Raw genomic sequence first — 14,685 nt, 5'->3', positions numbered from 1 at the left:
GGTTAGTCGTGGACCGGAAGTAATAGTACCGGAAATCGGAGTAATGTTTCTAAGACTTCCGCTGACATTGAATAAAGTGTAACTTATTTAACAGACAAGACAAATGGTAGCAATGGGAAAACACAAGCTTAAAAACAACTTTAGCTCTTTTAGATTATATTTAAAAACGTTTATATTATATATATTATGTCTTGGGTTAGTTAAATGTGAAGAAAAAACGAAAATAGAAGCTGATTTCTTTGACGAAACGGTTATAAGCCGGATCGCCTTTGGAAGTTGCAAGTAAGTGGAGAAAAATGAAGAAAATATTTTTTTGGGAACATATTGTAGAATTATTTTATTCAACGTCTCATATATTATCTATATTTCTTCTTAAGTTTAGATCTGTTTTATTTTGAATATTATTTAGAGTTAAAACAAATATGTTGGGAACGGATAAAAATTATTCTCCAGAAAAGTCTCGTGACTGACAACAATAAATCTGTTTACAATATGAAACAGTAATTTTTACTTAAATTTAAACCTTTATATTTCTTCAAATATGTGAAAAAGGCTCTCAATACACCAATATACATTATTTAGAACGTTTTATTATTATTATTTTTTAGATATTTTTCCTTTAAAAGTAATTTTTGCGGTTATGACGTTATTTTCTTACTTCCGTTGAACTTTAGACCGCTTCCACAAACATCCAAGTACCTGCTTTTTCATAATTGGTTTACACCAAGCTAACAAAACAAAAAAATCCTCAAATATTTAACTTTCTACTCTCAACAAGCCTAAATCTTTCTTATTTTCGAATATTTTCTTATATTGTGATGAATATATCTTTCATTTACTAAATCTAGAGTGTTTTTTTACATGATCAAAATGTGAAATTTATGAAAAAGGTGCATAGAATTATGCTGTTTTATTAAACCCAATTAACAATAATCTTTAATAATTAATCATATTGTTATTTACCAGAGCAGGGGTTGTATAGAACATTTTTTAGAAACTTTGTTGTGTGCTGGGGGGGGGGGGGGGGGGGGGGGCAATTTTTTTGAGATTGTCTATAAAAAGCCATACTTTGTTTATATTTTTGAAAGTGAATTTATTCTTGTAATTATACAGAAAAGTAAGATATGTGTTTCCCTCCCCATAGCAACCAGAACAAGATCCAACCATTGTGGAAGCATATAATCCAACAAAATCCTGATGTATGGGTATGGCTTGGAGATGGTAAGATATGGGATTATTAATATCATCCTTAGTCCATTTATTATTTATTTGTTATGCCACAAAACAATCCATACACACAGTCTCTCTCTCCTTCTATGTTTTGGTCAGTTTAGTTGTTTATTCTTTCCTTTATTTATCTATTTATTTGTTGGTCGATTCATTCATTCCTTCATTCCTTCTATCTTTCTTTCATTTATTCTTTCATTTCTTCATTCATTTTTCATTCATCAATTCATCCATCCATCCATCCATCCATCCATCCATCCATCCATCCATCTATTCTTTCCTTCCTTTATCATTGTTTAAATTTTTCTCTCTTTTTATTCGAATTCTCTGTCTTCTCATTTAACTTTCCTTCCAATCCCATTCTTATTTCTGAATTTCTTTCTCATTTTTTTCAAACACATACATCTATTTCTCAATCCTCCTTGGTTTTTTTTACTTTTTCCCTCAAAAACCTTTCTCAGAATTAAATATATTGTTTGTTTTCTATGGTTCCTAGCTGTGTATGCAGACACTAATGTCCTTCCCTTGATATGGACACCAGCACCACTAGAACTAGTAGCTGAAAGATACCAAAAACAGAAGAAATTGACAAATTATCAGGTGCACAAGAGCTACATTTTCAATCCTGTTAGGAGCATCCATCTCCCATACTGGATCTGTGAGCCAAATGTTATATTCTCAGATCAGGAAGCCATTACTAGGAGCATACATCTCCCATACTTTGTGAGCCAGTATATTCTCAAATCAGGAAGCCATTACTAGAAGCATCCATCTCCCATACTCTGTGAGTCAGTATATTCTCAAATCAGGAAGCCATTACTAGGAGCATACATCTCCCATACTGGATCTGTGAGCCATTATATTCTCAGATCAGGACTTGAGCCATTATTAGGAGCATCCATCTCCAGTACTGGGTCTGTGAGCCGGCATATTCCCAGATCAGGAGCTCATTACTGGGAGCATCCATCTCTCATAAAGGATCTGTGAACCAGTATATTCCCAGATCAAGAGCCCAATGCTAATCTATTGTTTGGTTTCATATAGTCATTTATAAAAAGTGGTGTAAGAGTGTTAGGTGTATGGGACGATCATGACTATGGTATGGACCGCGGTGGAAAGGTAAGAAACATTAGTAGAGCTGTCAATCATTGGAATAAATATCATGGACAGAGCCATCTTTCCTCCCTAGATTTCCATTTGGGAATTTTATAAAGACACTGAGTATTTCTGGTTTTTTTTTGAAGGGGAGGGGGGGGGGTGGAAGGTGTTAATTCACTTGTAACTTCATGTTCAAGGGAGGGGGTATGAGGAGTGAGGGTAATTTGATAATTAGTTTAAGATCTTGAAGTTCCAGTTTTTTTCTTAGAATCACAAAGATCGTCTACAATCCCAAGGAATTTTTCTAGATTTTCTTGACGAACCCTTAGAAAGTGTACGGAGGCATCGTGAAGGAGTATATGGTTCTTATCTGTTTGGACAGGGAAATAAAACAGTCAAGGTATGTTAAAATAGGTTTTGTATATCTCTTAAAAGTTACAATTATTATAAAGGGTGCACCTGTGACCATGACAGTGCTATATGTGTTGGAGCATTTTGATTGGATAAGCAGTGTTAACACATGCCACAGTTTGAGGAATATTGTGAAGTTTAGCAGCACAATTAATTGTCAGATAGATTTGTGATTAGTGCTGATCGTTTACCAATTTGCTTTCTTCGACAGATTATCCTATTGGATACGCGTTCCCATTCCATCCCAAAGGGTGCAGGCTGTGATATCCTGGGAGAGGCGCAGTGGGCATGGCTGGAGAAACAGTTGAGTGACAAGAATCCTTCATCATTGACTCTGATTGGTAGCGGTGTTCAAATACTATCTGATCTGCCAGTGATTGACAAATGGAATGCCTGTCCAGAGAGCTACGATAGATTGATATGGATGCTACAGAAGACACCAGGGGTAAGGAGAGCCTGGTCTCTAATGTCCATCCATCCATCCTTCCATTCATCCATCCTTCCATGCATTCATTTTGTTCATTAGTCCATCCATCCATCCATCCATCCATCCATCCATCCATCCATCCATCCATCCATCCATCCATCCATCCATCCATCCATCCATCCACCTATCCATCCATCCATCTGTCCGTCCGTCCGTCCGTCCGTCCATCCAACCAACCGTCTGTCCGTCCGTCCATCCATCCTTTTTGTATTTGTCCATAGTTTTTCCTTTTTTATTTATCAAATATTCATTTTTTCAGGTAATGCTACTGAGTGGTGATGTTCATTTTGGTGAATTTCAATGTCTTAACGCAACAAGCACAGGTAACCATGACTTATTCCCATATGCCCCACGTCTATATGTGTACAAAGGAACTGAAATCAAATATGCATTTGATTCATCTTTTCTTGCTTTTTTATCATCACTACAGGGTACCCACTTTATGAATTCACCTCCAGTGGAATGACATCAGTTTGTGTCTCGTTGATTTCCAAGCCCATTTGTAACTGGCTTCTAAAGTAAGTAATCTTCCTTTGTGTGCTACTAATTGTACCCCTCGGTTGAGGACGTCGATTTTCTTTCCCCACCCCTTCCCCAAAGGGATTCTATTGTTCTTGGCTCTCTTCACTTCCTTAAACCAGTCAGTGTTAGACATTCCTCCAAAACTTTAACATTTTCATTGTTTTTCCCCCAACACATCCTGCAAGGTTTTCTATATTCGTATAAGTTAATAAAAAGTAAGAGGTATTATCCAAGGTTACCAATAAGGGGGGAGGGGGTGGGGAGGGGGTGGGGGGATAAAGAGGCTGTCACTCCCCTCTAACCTCAACAATCATCCCTCTCTCTCTCCCTAATAGTTGCCTTTTGATAACTTTTGCTATCTCTGATGTAGTCTTATTCTTTTCATAGTGATGTTGCTTCGTCTTCTGTTCGCTTCAATGACGTCATAACCGAACTAAATTATGGGATGATTAGTATTGACTGGAACACAACCCCGGTAGGTATCAGTTAGCCTTCAGGTTAAGGGACATGAACTGCCTTTTCCTCCCCTTTATTAGAATACTGTGTAAAGAATGTGAGAAGACAGCTATGGTTCGATGATCCATGCCCTTGAATAGCTCACTGCTTTTCATTTGACGTCATTGCTTGTCAACTTCAGGTTCAAGTGTCTGTAGAGATACGAGGTGAAAATGGAGTTCATCTACAACATGCCATTCCTCTAGATCATCTGACTAAAGTAAGCCAATCAAAAATACTTATTTAATCATGTGATCACATTCATGTCAGTATGATTACCACACCAGGTACCAATTCTGCAAGCAAAGCCCAAAACAACAATATTACATCACTCTACATTCCATGTTGATCACGTTCTCTCATGGCATCCATTACCATGCCTCTGATCCTTTCCCTTTAGTAGCTATCCCAAGGTTGAAGTAAAAAATGGGTCGAGTTGGTATTGCAGTGCATTTTGGGACTGTCTGGGTACGAAATAGACACCATCATAGAAATATATGCTCAAGACATTGTAAACCGATTTCCTTCCCCCATATATTACTAGATTTCTTATTAAGTCACTTATAGTTCTTTTGCTTAATTTTTCATCAAGCAACGTGACTCACCAAAGTGTCCTGTAGCTGGTAGACCTCCACCCTTCTTTACCAAAACTGCCTTCTGGAGTACCGTGTTTTTGGTGGCTTCCTTAGTTATATGTATACTACTTAGGTAAGTATAATGTATTGTACCATGGTGATGATTATGATGATGACGGTGATGATGATGATGGTGATGATAGGTTGATGATGATGATGATGATGGTGATGATATGTTGATGATGATGATGATGATGATGATATGTTGATGATGGTGATGATGATGATGATAACGATGATGGTTTTGATGATGATGAAAACTGTGATGAAGATGAAAAGGATAGTGATGATGGTGGTGGTGGTGATTATGATAGTGTCAATGGTGATAATGATGATGATAATGATGATGGTTTTGATGATGATTATGAGATTATAAGGATGACTGTAGTCATGATGATGATGATGATGATAATGATGTTGATGGTGATGATGAAATTGATGATATTGAAGATAATGAGGATGATCCAAAAACTGAGATGATGATTGCAACATAAATGTATAAGACAGCTTAATAAGATCATGTGACCTATTCTTTCCCTTTTATTTTTTTAGGATTATCATTTCATTCACAAAATTTTTTGCTCTAAATATTATGTTCCCAATACTGGGAATCAGAATACAAAACAAATCACATGTTCAAATCCAACCAATCAACGGCAAGGTCAAGACTTTGAAGAATGAATAAGACAAAGATATAGAGAGGCTGGTACCTAAAGGTATTCGAGTCACTATGAGTACGACCGCTGTACCAGTAAACGTATGCTAATTTTAAAAGAGGCGGGAAATTATGACCAATGAAAGACCAGTTGTCAGTGACGTATGGTTCAACGTGATATTAACTAGACGCTTGATTGGTCATTCATCGCTGGATTTCTGATTTCAGAAAAGAAATTAAAGATAATTTATTGCAAATTGAAGATATTCAGAAAAATTGAGTTAAATAAGTAATATATATGAATTAAAATAAGCAAAATATGAATTATAATTACATTATTATTATCATTATTATTATCATTATTTCCGGCTTATAATTAATAATATCTCTTATTACAATTATATTTATTCAAAGCACACTTTAATTTTTATCACGGGAAAAGTTAGGTTGGGATTTTTTAATTAATGTTGGCGACCAGAAGACCTACTCGACTTGGGCCTAATGTACGTTTCCCCTTTTCAGACCACATGTTATTTTCTTGCATATCATTTCTTTGTTTAACAGAAAAAAATCAACTCCTAAATTCCAATTCGATCACGGAGTGAGGGCCACAGGTTTGTTAGCCATTGGCTATTAAGTGCTACCCTCGTGGAAAAAAAAGGACAGTTGAGAAGACACTTGAATATGGATACAACTCAAACGAAGAATCTTATTCTCTAGAGAATGACACGTGGTCTGAAATGGAAAAACCTGAAAAGGTCTATAATAATTATGCACAGCACAGCCTTACTTTTTAAAGGTATTTCGGAAAAACCAGTAATAGGATTTTTAAATTAACCAATGCCAGGCTACGTCATCAATTTATGACGTCATCCAAGATACGTCATGACCCTTGACGTCATCCAAATATGACGTCATTGAACGAGACCGGTTATGTTCGGATATGAATTACAATTTTATTTCTCGGTGGTTCGTTTTCCAAATTCACTATTTATGGGCACGATTTGGTTTTTTAATATGTAATTAGATAGTAATTTATCAATAAATAAACAAATTATATATGTAGCTATGGATATAAGATTATTTAGGAATTTTTAAAATAAAAACTGAAAAATCTCACTATTCGATTTGTATTTCTTTCCTCCTTCCCATATAGACACTATACACTGTAGTCGTGCGTCCATTCTCATATACTTGTTCCCTACTTTGCCTTATTCCACCATTGACACTTTGCCTATCGTCAGCTTCTTTTGTTACTGTTGCTAGGCGTTCGGTTGAAACCCAACAAAATTTCATTTTGCCTGTAGGTTCAACCAGAACGACTTCTATCCTGTGGTATCACATTCTTCAGCGGCATTAATAACACATGTCCAGGCTAAATTTCGAGTCGATTTGTGAGTCAGTTAGCCGTGCGCCCTGATTGATCAGCCCAGAGGCTTCTGGGTATCGACAATTTGAAGGCTTGAAGGTCCAGGGTTTGGTTTGAAAGAGCTGTTCATTGCAAAGAACACGGCTCCTAAAACACCTGTTATTGTTATCATTGATAAGTGTCGTTCACTCTTTGTCTCGCCGGCGATACAACGTTTAACTTGAACGACGTTGCACCACGATCAATGTAAGTGTTGTCGATGCCAATCGTCGATGCCCCAGGTATAATTCTTCTCCTCTGGCAACGACATAGCAGAGCATCACGAAACCCCTTTCTGAAATTCTCGTTAAATAAAACGTATATGCACGGGTTGATAGCGCTGTTGGCGTGGCCAATGAAATAACCAAAATACACCACAGATGTCGGCGCCCCACAGGGTCCCCCGAAGAAGTACATAAACTGAGTGACGTACAGTGGAAGCCAGCAAATCGCGAACAAGACGACTACGATCAGTAACATCTTCAGGACTTTTTTCTTTGACTTGTCTGCCCTCTGTTCATTGGTCTCGCTTCTTTGTCCAGGCAGTTTTCGTATCCACAGCTTGTAGATAATGAATGAATACAAGACGGAGATCATAAGTAGTGGAATGGCGTAGAAAAAAAGAAAGAGAGCAATAGTGTAGTCTTTAGGAGCTGAACTTGTGCTGACGTCATCGAGATTCCAAGTCTCTCCACAGTAGTATTGTCCGGGCTCTTCCGCGGGTTCCAGATTCATGGCGTATAAAATCGGCGCGCTGATTCCAATGGCTAGTGTCCAGACGACGACCATCATCCCATACGCGACGGGAAAGGTAACATATCGACGGATAGGGAACACCACAGCGAAAAAGCGATCAAGCGCAATCGCGTTCATATTCCACACCGAGCTGCCAACAGAAACCGCTTGAATAAATGGAATCAGCTTACACATTGCTAGCCCAAGCTTCCCTGGAACCCAATAACTGGTGGTCTTAAGAAAAGACGCTGTCGTTGAGGGCATGTTAAATACAGTTAAGAGCAAATCAGCTACTGCCATGTTGATGATCAAGTAGTTGGTAACAGTGTGCATGCGACGATTCACGGCAACGGTTTGTATGACGAGAATGTTACCAGTTAATGATAAGATGGTCATGACAATGTAAAACACGCTCATCACGATTATACCGACTTCGCTCGGCCTTGTGTAATCGCAAAAATCTTCCCCGTCAGACGCGGTGATATTAGTGGTATTATTCATCGTTATTCTTGCGTTTTCTAGATATATTAAAAAAAAGACAATAATTAATAATCTTTATCTGTCCTCTTGTTGATCATATGACGTCTAAAATGTTCAAAACTCAAATATCACCACTAGCGCAACGATTTTAAAGCAGAAAAAAACATACACTCGATTTTTCCGATCCAGATTGCTTGCTTACTTATGAGCATAGAAGAATAGAGCGTCTACACACACTCACGTGACAAGGCAGCCATATCGCAGTACCAAACAATAGGGACTTTCTACACGGTAAAAAATAAAAATCCCGGAGGATAGAATATGTATCAATATGTATTGTTTTGGTACACCAACATGGCCACAGCGACGTCACGTGAAAAAGTTCTATAGGGTAATAATAATAATAAATAGTAATAATAAATTGATGATAATATGCTTTTTGAAAGGAAAAAAAAATTATCTGGATACGACGGGGTTTGAACCCACCAACAGAAATTAAAAAAGAAAAAAATCGATTCTATTTTGCCATACCCCCGAGACATCCGCAGAGCTGAGGCGTCGTATGGACTTCGGACCTGACGGCGATTAAATCCTTCTGCCCTTGGGTGTACGAATTACGCGAGAAAATGTTCTAGCCGAAGCATCAGGGGAGAGACCAGCCGGCCCCCAGACCATATCGGCTAATCCCTTGCATCTCTGCCACGCACGGAATCGGTTGAAAATATAATCTTAAAAAGTCTAGTCTATTCGGTGCATTGTTTTCACGGCCTATTGTTATGCTGATTCCGTAGAACCATGGTCCAGTGGGAAAAACTTAGGCGTCAAAGATACCGAGTCAAGTCCGGTTGAGGGAAGTTAGTACCAGGATGGGTGACCTGAAATTCATGCCTACTAAAAAATTTTGCAAAATGTTTGTTTTCTTGAGAAATGTTTCAAATTATTATCAAGAAGCGAATCGTTCGTATCCTGCGCCGAGGACAAACACGTCAGACTTCTATACAACTCAGTCACATACGGCAGGAATAGAAATATCTCTTGTCTGAACTAGGAGTATCCCTCTCTAAACTTTGAGTATCCCTTACCTGATTTTGGAGTATTCACCTAATTTTGGATTATCCCTCGACCTGATTTAGAAGTAACCCTTAACTTGATTGAGGAGCATCACTAAACCTAATTGCTCACAAACTTAATTGATTTTCCTAAAGATTTCATATTCAACTTATTCGTAGTCAAAAAGGAGAAACTACGACTTAGATTCTAACGTCGTATTTCTACGACCACACCCTGCTTTCCCGACTTGCTTAAAAATTTTCATTCTTCAGCTAGATTTCTTTAATTTAAATGGTTCTGATAAATTAATTTTAGCAAGCAAAAACACCTAAAAAAGACTACATTTTTTGAAAATAATTTCTAGTAGCTTGATTTTGTTTTCTTATTCTAACATTTCTCTTTCAAGAATACAACACGAAGTACCGTTTAGGAGACAACTTTTTAGTTGGCATTTTAGTATAACAAAACGCTTAAAAGGAGTATATTGTTTTGAAAACGCTTAAAAGGAACATAAAAAAAACGCTTAAAAGGAGTATAAAAAAACGCTTAAAAGTAGTATATTGTTTTGATATGTGTTAGTTATTTCAAGTAGCTTCAGTTTTTTTTTTATATCTTACTTTGACATTAAGAAGTTTATATTGAACAAATACCACTTTAAATACGTATTTTATAGCAGACACCTCTTGGCTTAACTAAGCCGGTTCAATATAAAACTTGAAAATATAAACCTGCTTGCACATCTTGATTTGTCTAGACTAATAACGGCTGGTTATAACGCGGTTAGAAAGAGCAAAACATGGATAGAATATCGTAAAATTCAAGCGAAGCCCAAATGCAGTAATATATATTATATATAACATGTTTTGATCTTCTTAGGAATAAATCAAAACTATTTACGGTACTCACACTCATTCAGTTCATAATTTGGTGATGTGGTTTATGCGAACAGACTTGGCTACCGGCAGAGAATCGAAAAACTTCTGCAGTTTTAACTGCCTTGATTGGAACTCAAGTGTTTAGGAACTAAACTATACTACAGGATTATCTAAATGAGCTGCGATCTAAAAGGAGGTAAAATGCCAACCGCTGAGGATAATTATGTTTGAACTTTACTATTGAATGTCATGCTGTGCGTTATGTATTGAAATCAAGGCATGGTATTTACTTACGTCAAACGGGGGTTTTGTAGTCCGTACGTGAAAAAAATATACAAAATTAGGCAAAAGACAGTTTTGAAAATGTTAAACTTTGGTTTTGTTCTCCATGCAAAAATATACAAAATTTGGCAAAAACAGCTTCAAAACTGTTAAAACTTTAAAAAGTATTTGTCGTTTTGTTGTGAATGATTATTTGTAAATATAACAAGAGACAATTGTATATGATTGAAAAAATTTAAGATTTTATAATTAAACGTGTTAATTCCTGATGAGGGAAATGCAAAAAACTCGTTAGTAAAATTCTAGGTAAGTGTCACTAAAAAAAAGTTGGACAAATTCAGACAGAAAAAAACGCTAGATCTAGTAAATGTGCATAAGGAAAAAATGGCCGGGGAAAAAAAACGAAAAGGATAGGAAAAATAATAACGAAAAAATAAAAGGCACTTTATTGGAAAAAATTACATATTTGGTGTTTGAAAGAGCTAGATTGTGCTTGAGGTTGGTGTCAATATTGTAAAAGGTAAGAGAAAAAAACGGCTTAAAGAATAGAGATGATTAAGTAAAACTCCCAGTGGGATGTCTTATATGTCACAGGCGTTAACCGGTGTTTGATAAGAGCAGAAACTAAATCTCGATAAGTATCGCACAGTTGGTTTTGCGAACGATCAACGGAATTTAGTCACACTTGCGGAGATGAATTGTGAAGTTTGTTCAAAACAAAGAAACAAATATTTAATTTATATTAAAATTTCTCACGGGTTGAATGACTCAGTGTTGATTTGCCTTGAATGTGCGGTGATTTTGGGGAAGATAGTGTAATCTAAGTTTAACTTACCTAATATTGAAGATGAAAAGATTATTTTTTATGGAATATATTTGCAAAAATGAAAATCTCGAAAATTGTTCACTCGCAGCAGGCCAAAAAAAGAGCTTTCTGAGCTCTTAGGATTTGGACCATCTGATATAGATCTGCGCTCTAGTAACAACCAATCATAAAGCAAGACTTTGAGCCAATCAGAAAGCAAGGGCTCGAGCCAATCATACGCTGAATTTCAAACTGACTAGAAATAGATATATAAATTTTAACCAATCAGAGAAGCACAAATTTAATGAATATTTGAGACACCAAGCATAAGATAGCATAATGGATTTTTAGTGAGCTTGGCCTTATTTTGACAGAATGAAATATATATATTACATGTTTGTAGCACTATATTTATGCTGACTCAATTTGTTTTATATTAGACCAGCTGTTTTTGGCTTTTAGTGACAAAAACATCCTCATTTTTTCCTTATAGATTTCGAGTTCATTTAATTTACGATATTCGAAAGTATAAAAAGCGTGACAGTCTATCCCTTATAATTATAAAATTGCTTGTAATCATTCTTACCATCTACAATGCTTTCTGGTAAAGTTTTGCTGGGCTTGTAAGGCTTCTATGGCGACAAGTAACCCAATTACCTGCAATTTTGGTGTTTTTAAAGTCAGCTTTTTTTAATTGGGACGTGGTTCAACAATACTGACCTCGTTAGAGGATTATTTGTTTTAAGGACGTGAATAGGGTTTTAAGAAGGCGATTAATCACATCGCGCCGGTGCGCGGATAAGAGTCTAACGGGATCTCGCTGAGTTGAATAATGGACAATAAAAAACATAGATTACAACTCTAGGAAATGAAGTTAGAATGTACTATCAACAAGAACTTTAAATCACGTTCTTAAAAGCCGACTTTGTTTTTGTTTTGTTGTGAAGATGTTTTCCGGAATAAACAACCTAAAAAACTAATAAAAACCTATGATAAGTCAATAAATTGTGTTGTAAACATGACTGAAATAAACTTGTATAATAAAATTTTTTAGTATACGATAGAAAATCTTTTTTGAGAAAAAAAATAAACTCTTGCAGGAACTCACTAAGGTTCCTCAGTCTAAAGCAGGAAGCTTACGATTCAAAATATTTAAAAAGGAAGTATTAATGGAATAGATAGTGTCAGTTTTTTGGCAGTTTCGTATAATTAGTCGACAAGTTAGACAACCACTCTACTGCTTAACTGTTACATCAATAATAGTGACGTTTTTTTACATTTAACGTCGTTGAACTTTACAGCTCTCGACAGCTTTAATTTATTGCGCAAAAATAAAAATACAGCCGAAAGAATTCTGCGCAGTAACTGAAGCCTTCATGCATAAAACTATCCAAAAATGCAAAGAACGTGGTTTACTTTGCCTGCAAACATCAACTAAGTGTTTTTCTTAAGAATTTAAAACTGTCAGCTAGGGTTTGGCTTTCCTGAACTAAAACATATGCTTTCGTCTATTTCCTCCTCAATCCATTTAGATGGAAAATAATACAGAAATTTGTTCATTTTTTTCGCCTTTGCATAAATAATGTGATGTGAGTTTATTTATCATTAGATAACATTTTGTAAGTCTTCGTGAATTGAATTCAACTGTATATAAAAAGTAAATTTAAAAAATTGGCCATGACTGACTTTTTTCAGGGAGGTTTGCGGATGCTTTTTGCAACTTTACAAAATGCAATTAATTTTGCCTTAATTTCCATTTATTTTACTCCATCCAGTGGAAGATCCACATCTTAAGTTGTAAACTTCAAGTTTATGACACCATTTAAATTAAGTTAAATAGGGAACTTCAGTAAATATATAATTTAGCGAGATAAAGGCTGAGCAGACCTTGGACAACATGATCTAAGCCGGCACTCAAGAAAAATAATATTGTCTGAAGTCAAAAAATGACGTTTAAAAATATTTGCATTTGAGATAAGAAAAGTCAAAGGAATAAAGAATAACATTCATTGACAAGATTTCAGACTCAACTAAGAAAAATACGTCTTAAAGTCATGGTTGCTATCAAACTGATGAAAAGCTTTTTTAGTTTTTTTCCTGGTGTTTACGAAATGCGAATTTTTTTCGTGTATTCTTGACCTCTATTCTATACTAAATGACAAAAAAAAAAAAAAAAAAAAAAAAAAAAGGTGTAATTTTTTCAAGTTTATCCACTTACTTCAATTGTTAAAGTAACTTTGAAGAATAATTATCTTATTTGAAGTTGATAAAGTCATCTACTCATAAAACGACCATGCAGCCCCAGGTATTTGCTCAATGAATTGATTAGCTACGTGTTTATATTCATCACGAGCGAAAAGAACGTCACCCATTGAACGCCTATAGACTTGAACAGAATTACTTTGTTATTTAAACTGACATCAAGTATAAATGGTTTCAAAGCTAATTAAAAGCAACTCTAGATTCTAGACATAGTATAATAAATCTTGTTAAGATTGTAGCTAGTGAAGGTCTTCGGGGGCAAATTATAAAATGAAGGTCACATTTTTTGGTTACTATAAACTTGGCTAAAAATATCCAGAATATTCCAATTGTTTTAAAAGCAAGTGTTAGAATGAACTAGAAGCTAAAAGCAGGGGAAACAATGCTATCATTACCTTTAGTTTAATGATAAAGAGATGATAGGAAGCTCGCTCAGTGTGTAACTTTCAGTCCAAATTGCTGTGCACACGTTCACTTCAGTATTAGTAGATCTCCAAGATTTCCTAACGTGACGGACGACTAGAAGAACGAAGATTATCCAAGATGATTCGAAGGCCGTGGGACTTGAACAGCTGTCTTCTTCATAGAATTCCTCAGCTTCAGATGAAGATTTTTTCAAACGAAATAAAATCATAATCATAAACTAATAAATATACAACAACAAAAAACTAAAAGGTGTGAATTCAATTACCTTGAGAGTAGATTAGATAGATTAGATAAATTTCGTTTTTACACTTTCTTCAAACTGAAGCCTGACAATACCTTAGAAATCTCCTGGAAATCTCGTAAAATGGAAATGATTTTCAATAGTTAATAAATTCGTGTTAAAACTTAGTGATTTTTGACAGAGGAATTAACTGTCAAAGCGAAAGTTCAAAGACAAAATGTACGGTAACTTTGTCATATCTCAACTTTTGACGGCATGTCTTTGTTTGGATTGTAAGACCTCGGATTAATCGTGAGCTCTCTGATTGTTTGTAGAGTTAAAGACGAGATGCAATTAAAGTAGAACAAAACCTAGAACTTTGTATGAAAACATATTGTAAGAGAGTGATGAAATTTGTTGATTAACCACCACGGTATACAGAAGGTCAGCCCAAACATACTTATCAAAACAGCTCGGTCTGTTTTTGTATAAAGACTCAAAACGAAATGAAAAAATCGGGAACATTGACTTGTTTTATTTTCATACTTTATTATCGCATTTTTATAAATTAAAAAACAAAAATACAAAACCCTGAATGAAAATAGATTTGAT

General features: G+C 35.6%; 2 protein-coding genes across 5 annotated transcripts; one reads left to right on the top strand and one right to left on the bottom strand.

The window, feature by feature from the left end:
- Nucleotides 1–99: 99 nt before the first annotated feature.
- On the top strand, nt 100–6,649 carry LOC116289916 (uncharacterized). Its single transcript, XM_031696857.2, has 12 exons — nt 100–282; nt 1,145–1,221; nt 1,724–1,827; nt 2,272–2,346; nt 2,594–2,725; nt 2,948–3,181; nt 3,483–3,546; nt 3,654–3,741; nt 4,133–4,220; nt 4,383–4,460; nt 4,833–4,948; nt 5,428–6,649. The coding sequence occupies exons 1-12, from the start codon at nt 104–106 to the stop codon at nt 5,558–5,560; spliced, it is 1,368 nt and encodes a 455-aa protein (XP_031552717.2). The 5' UTR covers nt 100–103; the 3' UTR covers nt 5,561–6,649.
- LOC116289917 (QRFP-like peptide receptor) lies at nt 5,393–14,302 on the bottom strand. Of its 4 annotated transcripts, none has more exons than XM_031696859.2 (4): nt 14,119–14,302; nt 13,823–14,024; nt 11,752–11,822; nt 5,393–8,191 (listed from the first exon to the last, which is right to left on the bottom strand). In XM_031696859.2, exon 4 carries the CDS (start codon nt 8,172–8,174, stop codon nt 7,068–7,070), a length of 1,107 nt encoding a protein of 368 aa, XP_031552719.2. In that variant the 5' UTR covers nt 8,175–8,191; nt 11,752–11,822; nt 13,823–14,024; nt 14,119–14,302; the 3' UTR covers nt 5,393–7,067. The 4 variants fall into 4 exon arrangements, with proteins under 4 accessions (XP_031552719.2, XP_031552720.2, XP_031552721.2 ...); XM_031696860.2 differs by having other exon boundaries at nt 14,190–14,300; XM_031696861.2 differs by lacking the exon at nt 11,752–11,822.
- Nucleotides 14,303–14,685: the final 383 nt, after the last annotated feature.

The sequence above is a fragment of the Actinia tenebrosa genome, unplaced genomic scaffold (assembly GCF_029948245.1).
Source record: "Actinia tenebrosa isolate PJP-AT-01 unplaced genomic scaffold, QUT_ActTen_1.0 PGA_scaffold16__25_contigs__length_10494907, whole genome shotgun sequence".
Classification (NCBI taxonomy): Eukaryota; Metazoa; Cnidaria; class Anthozoa; order Actiniaria; family Actiniidae; genus Actinia; species Actinia tenebrosa.
This window is presented reverse-complemented; position numbering and strand designations above follow the sequence as displayed.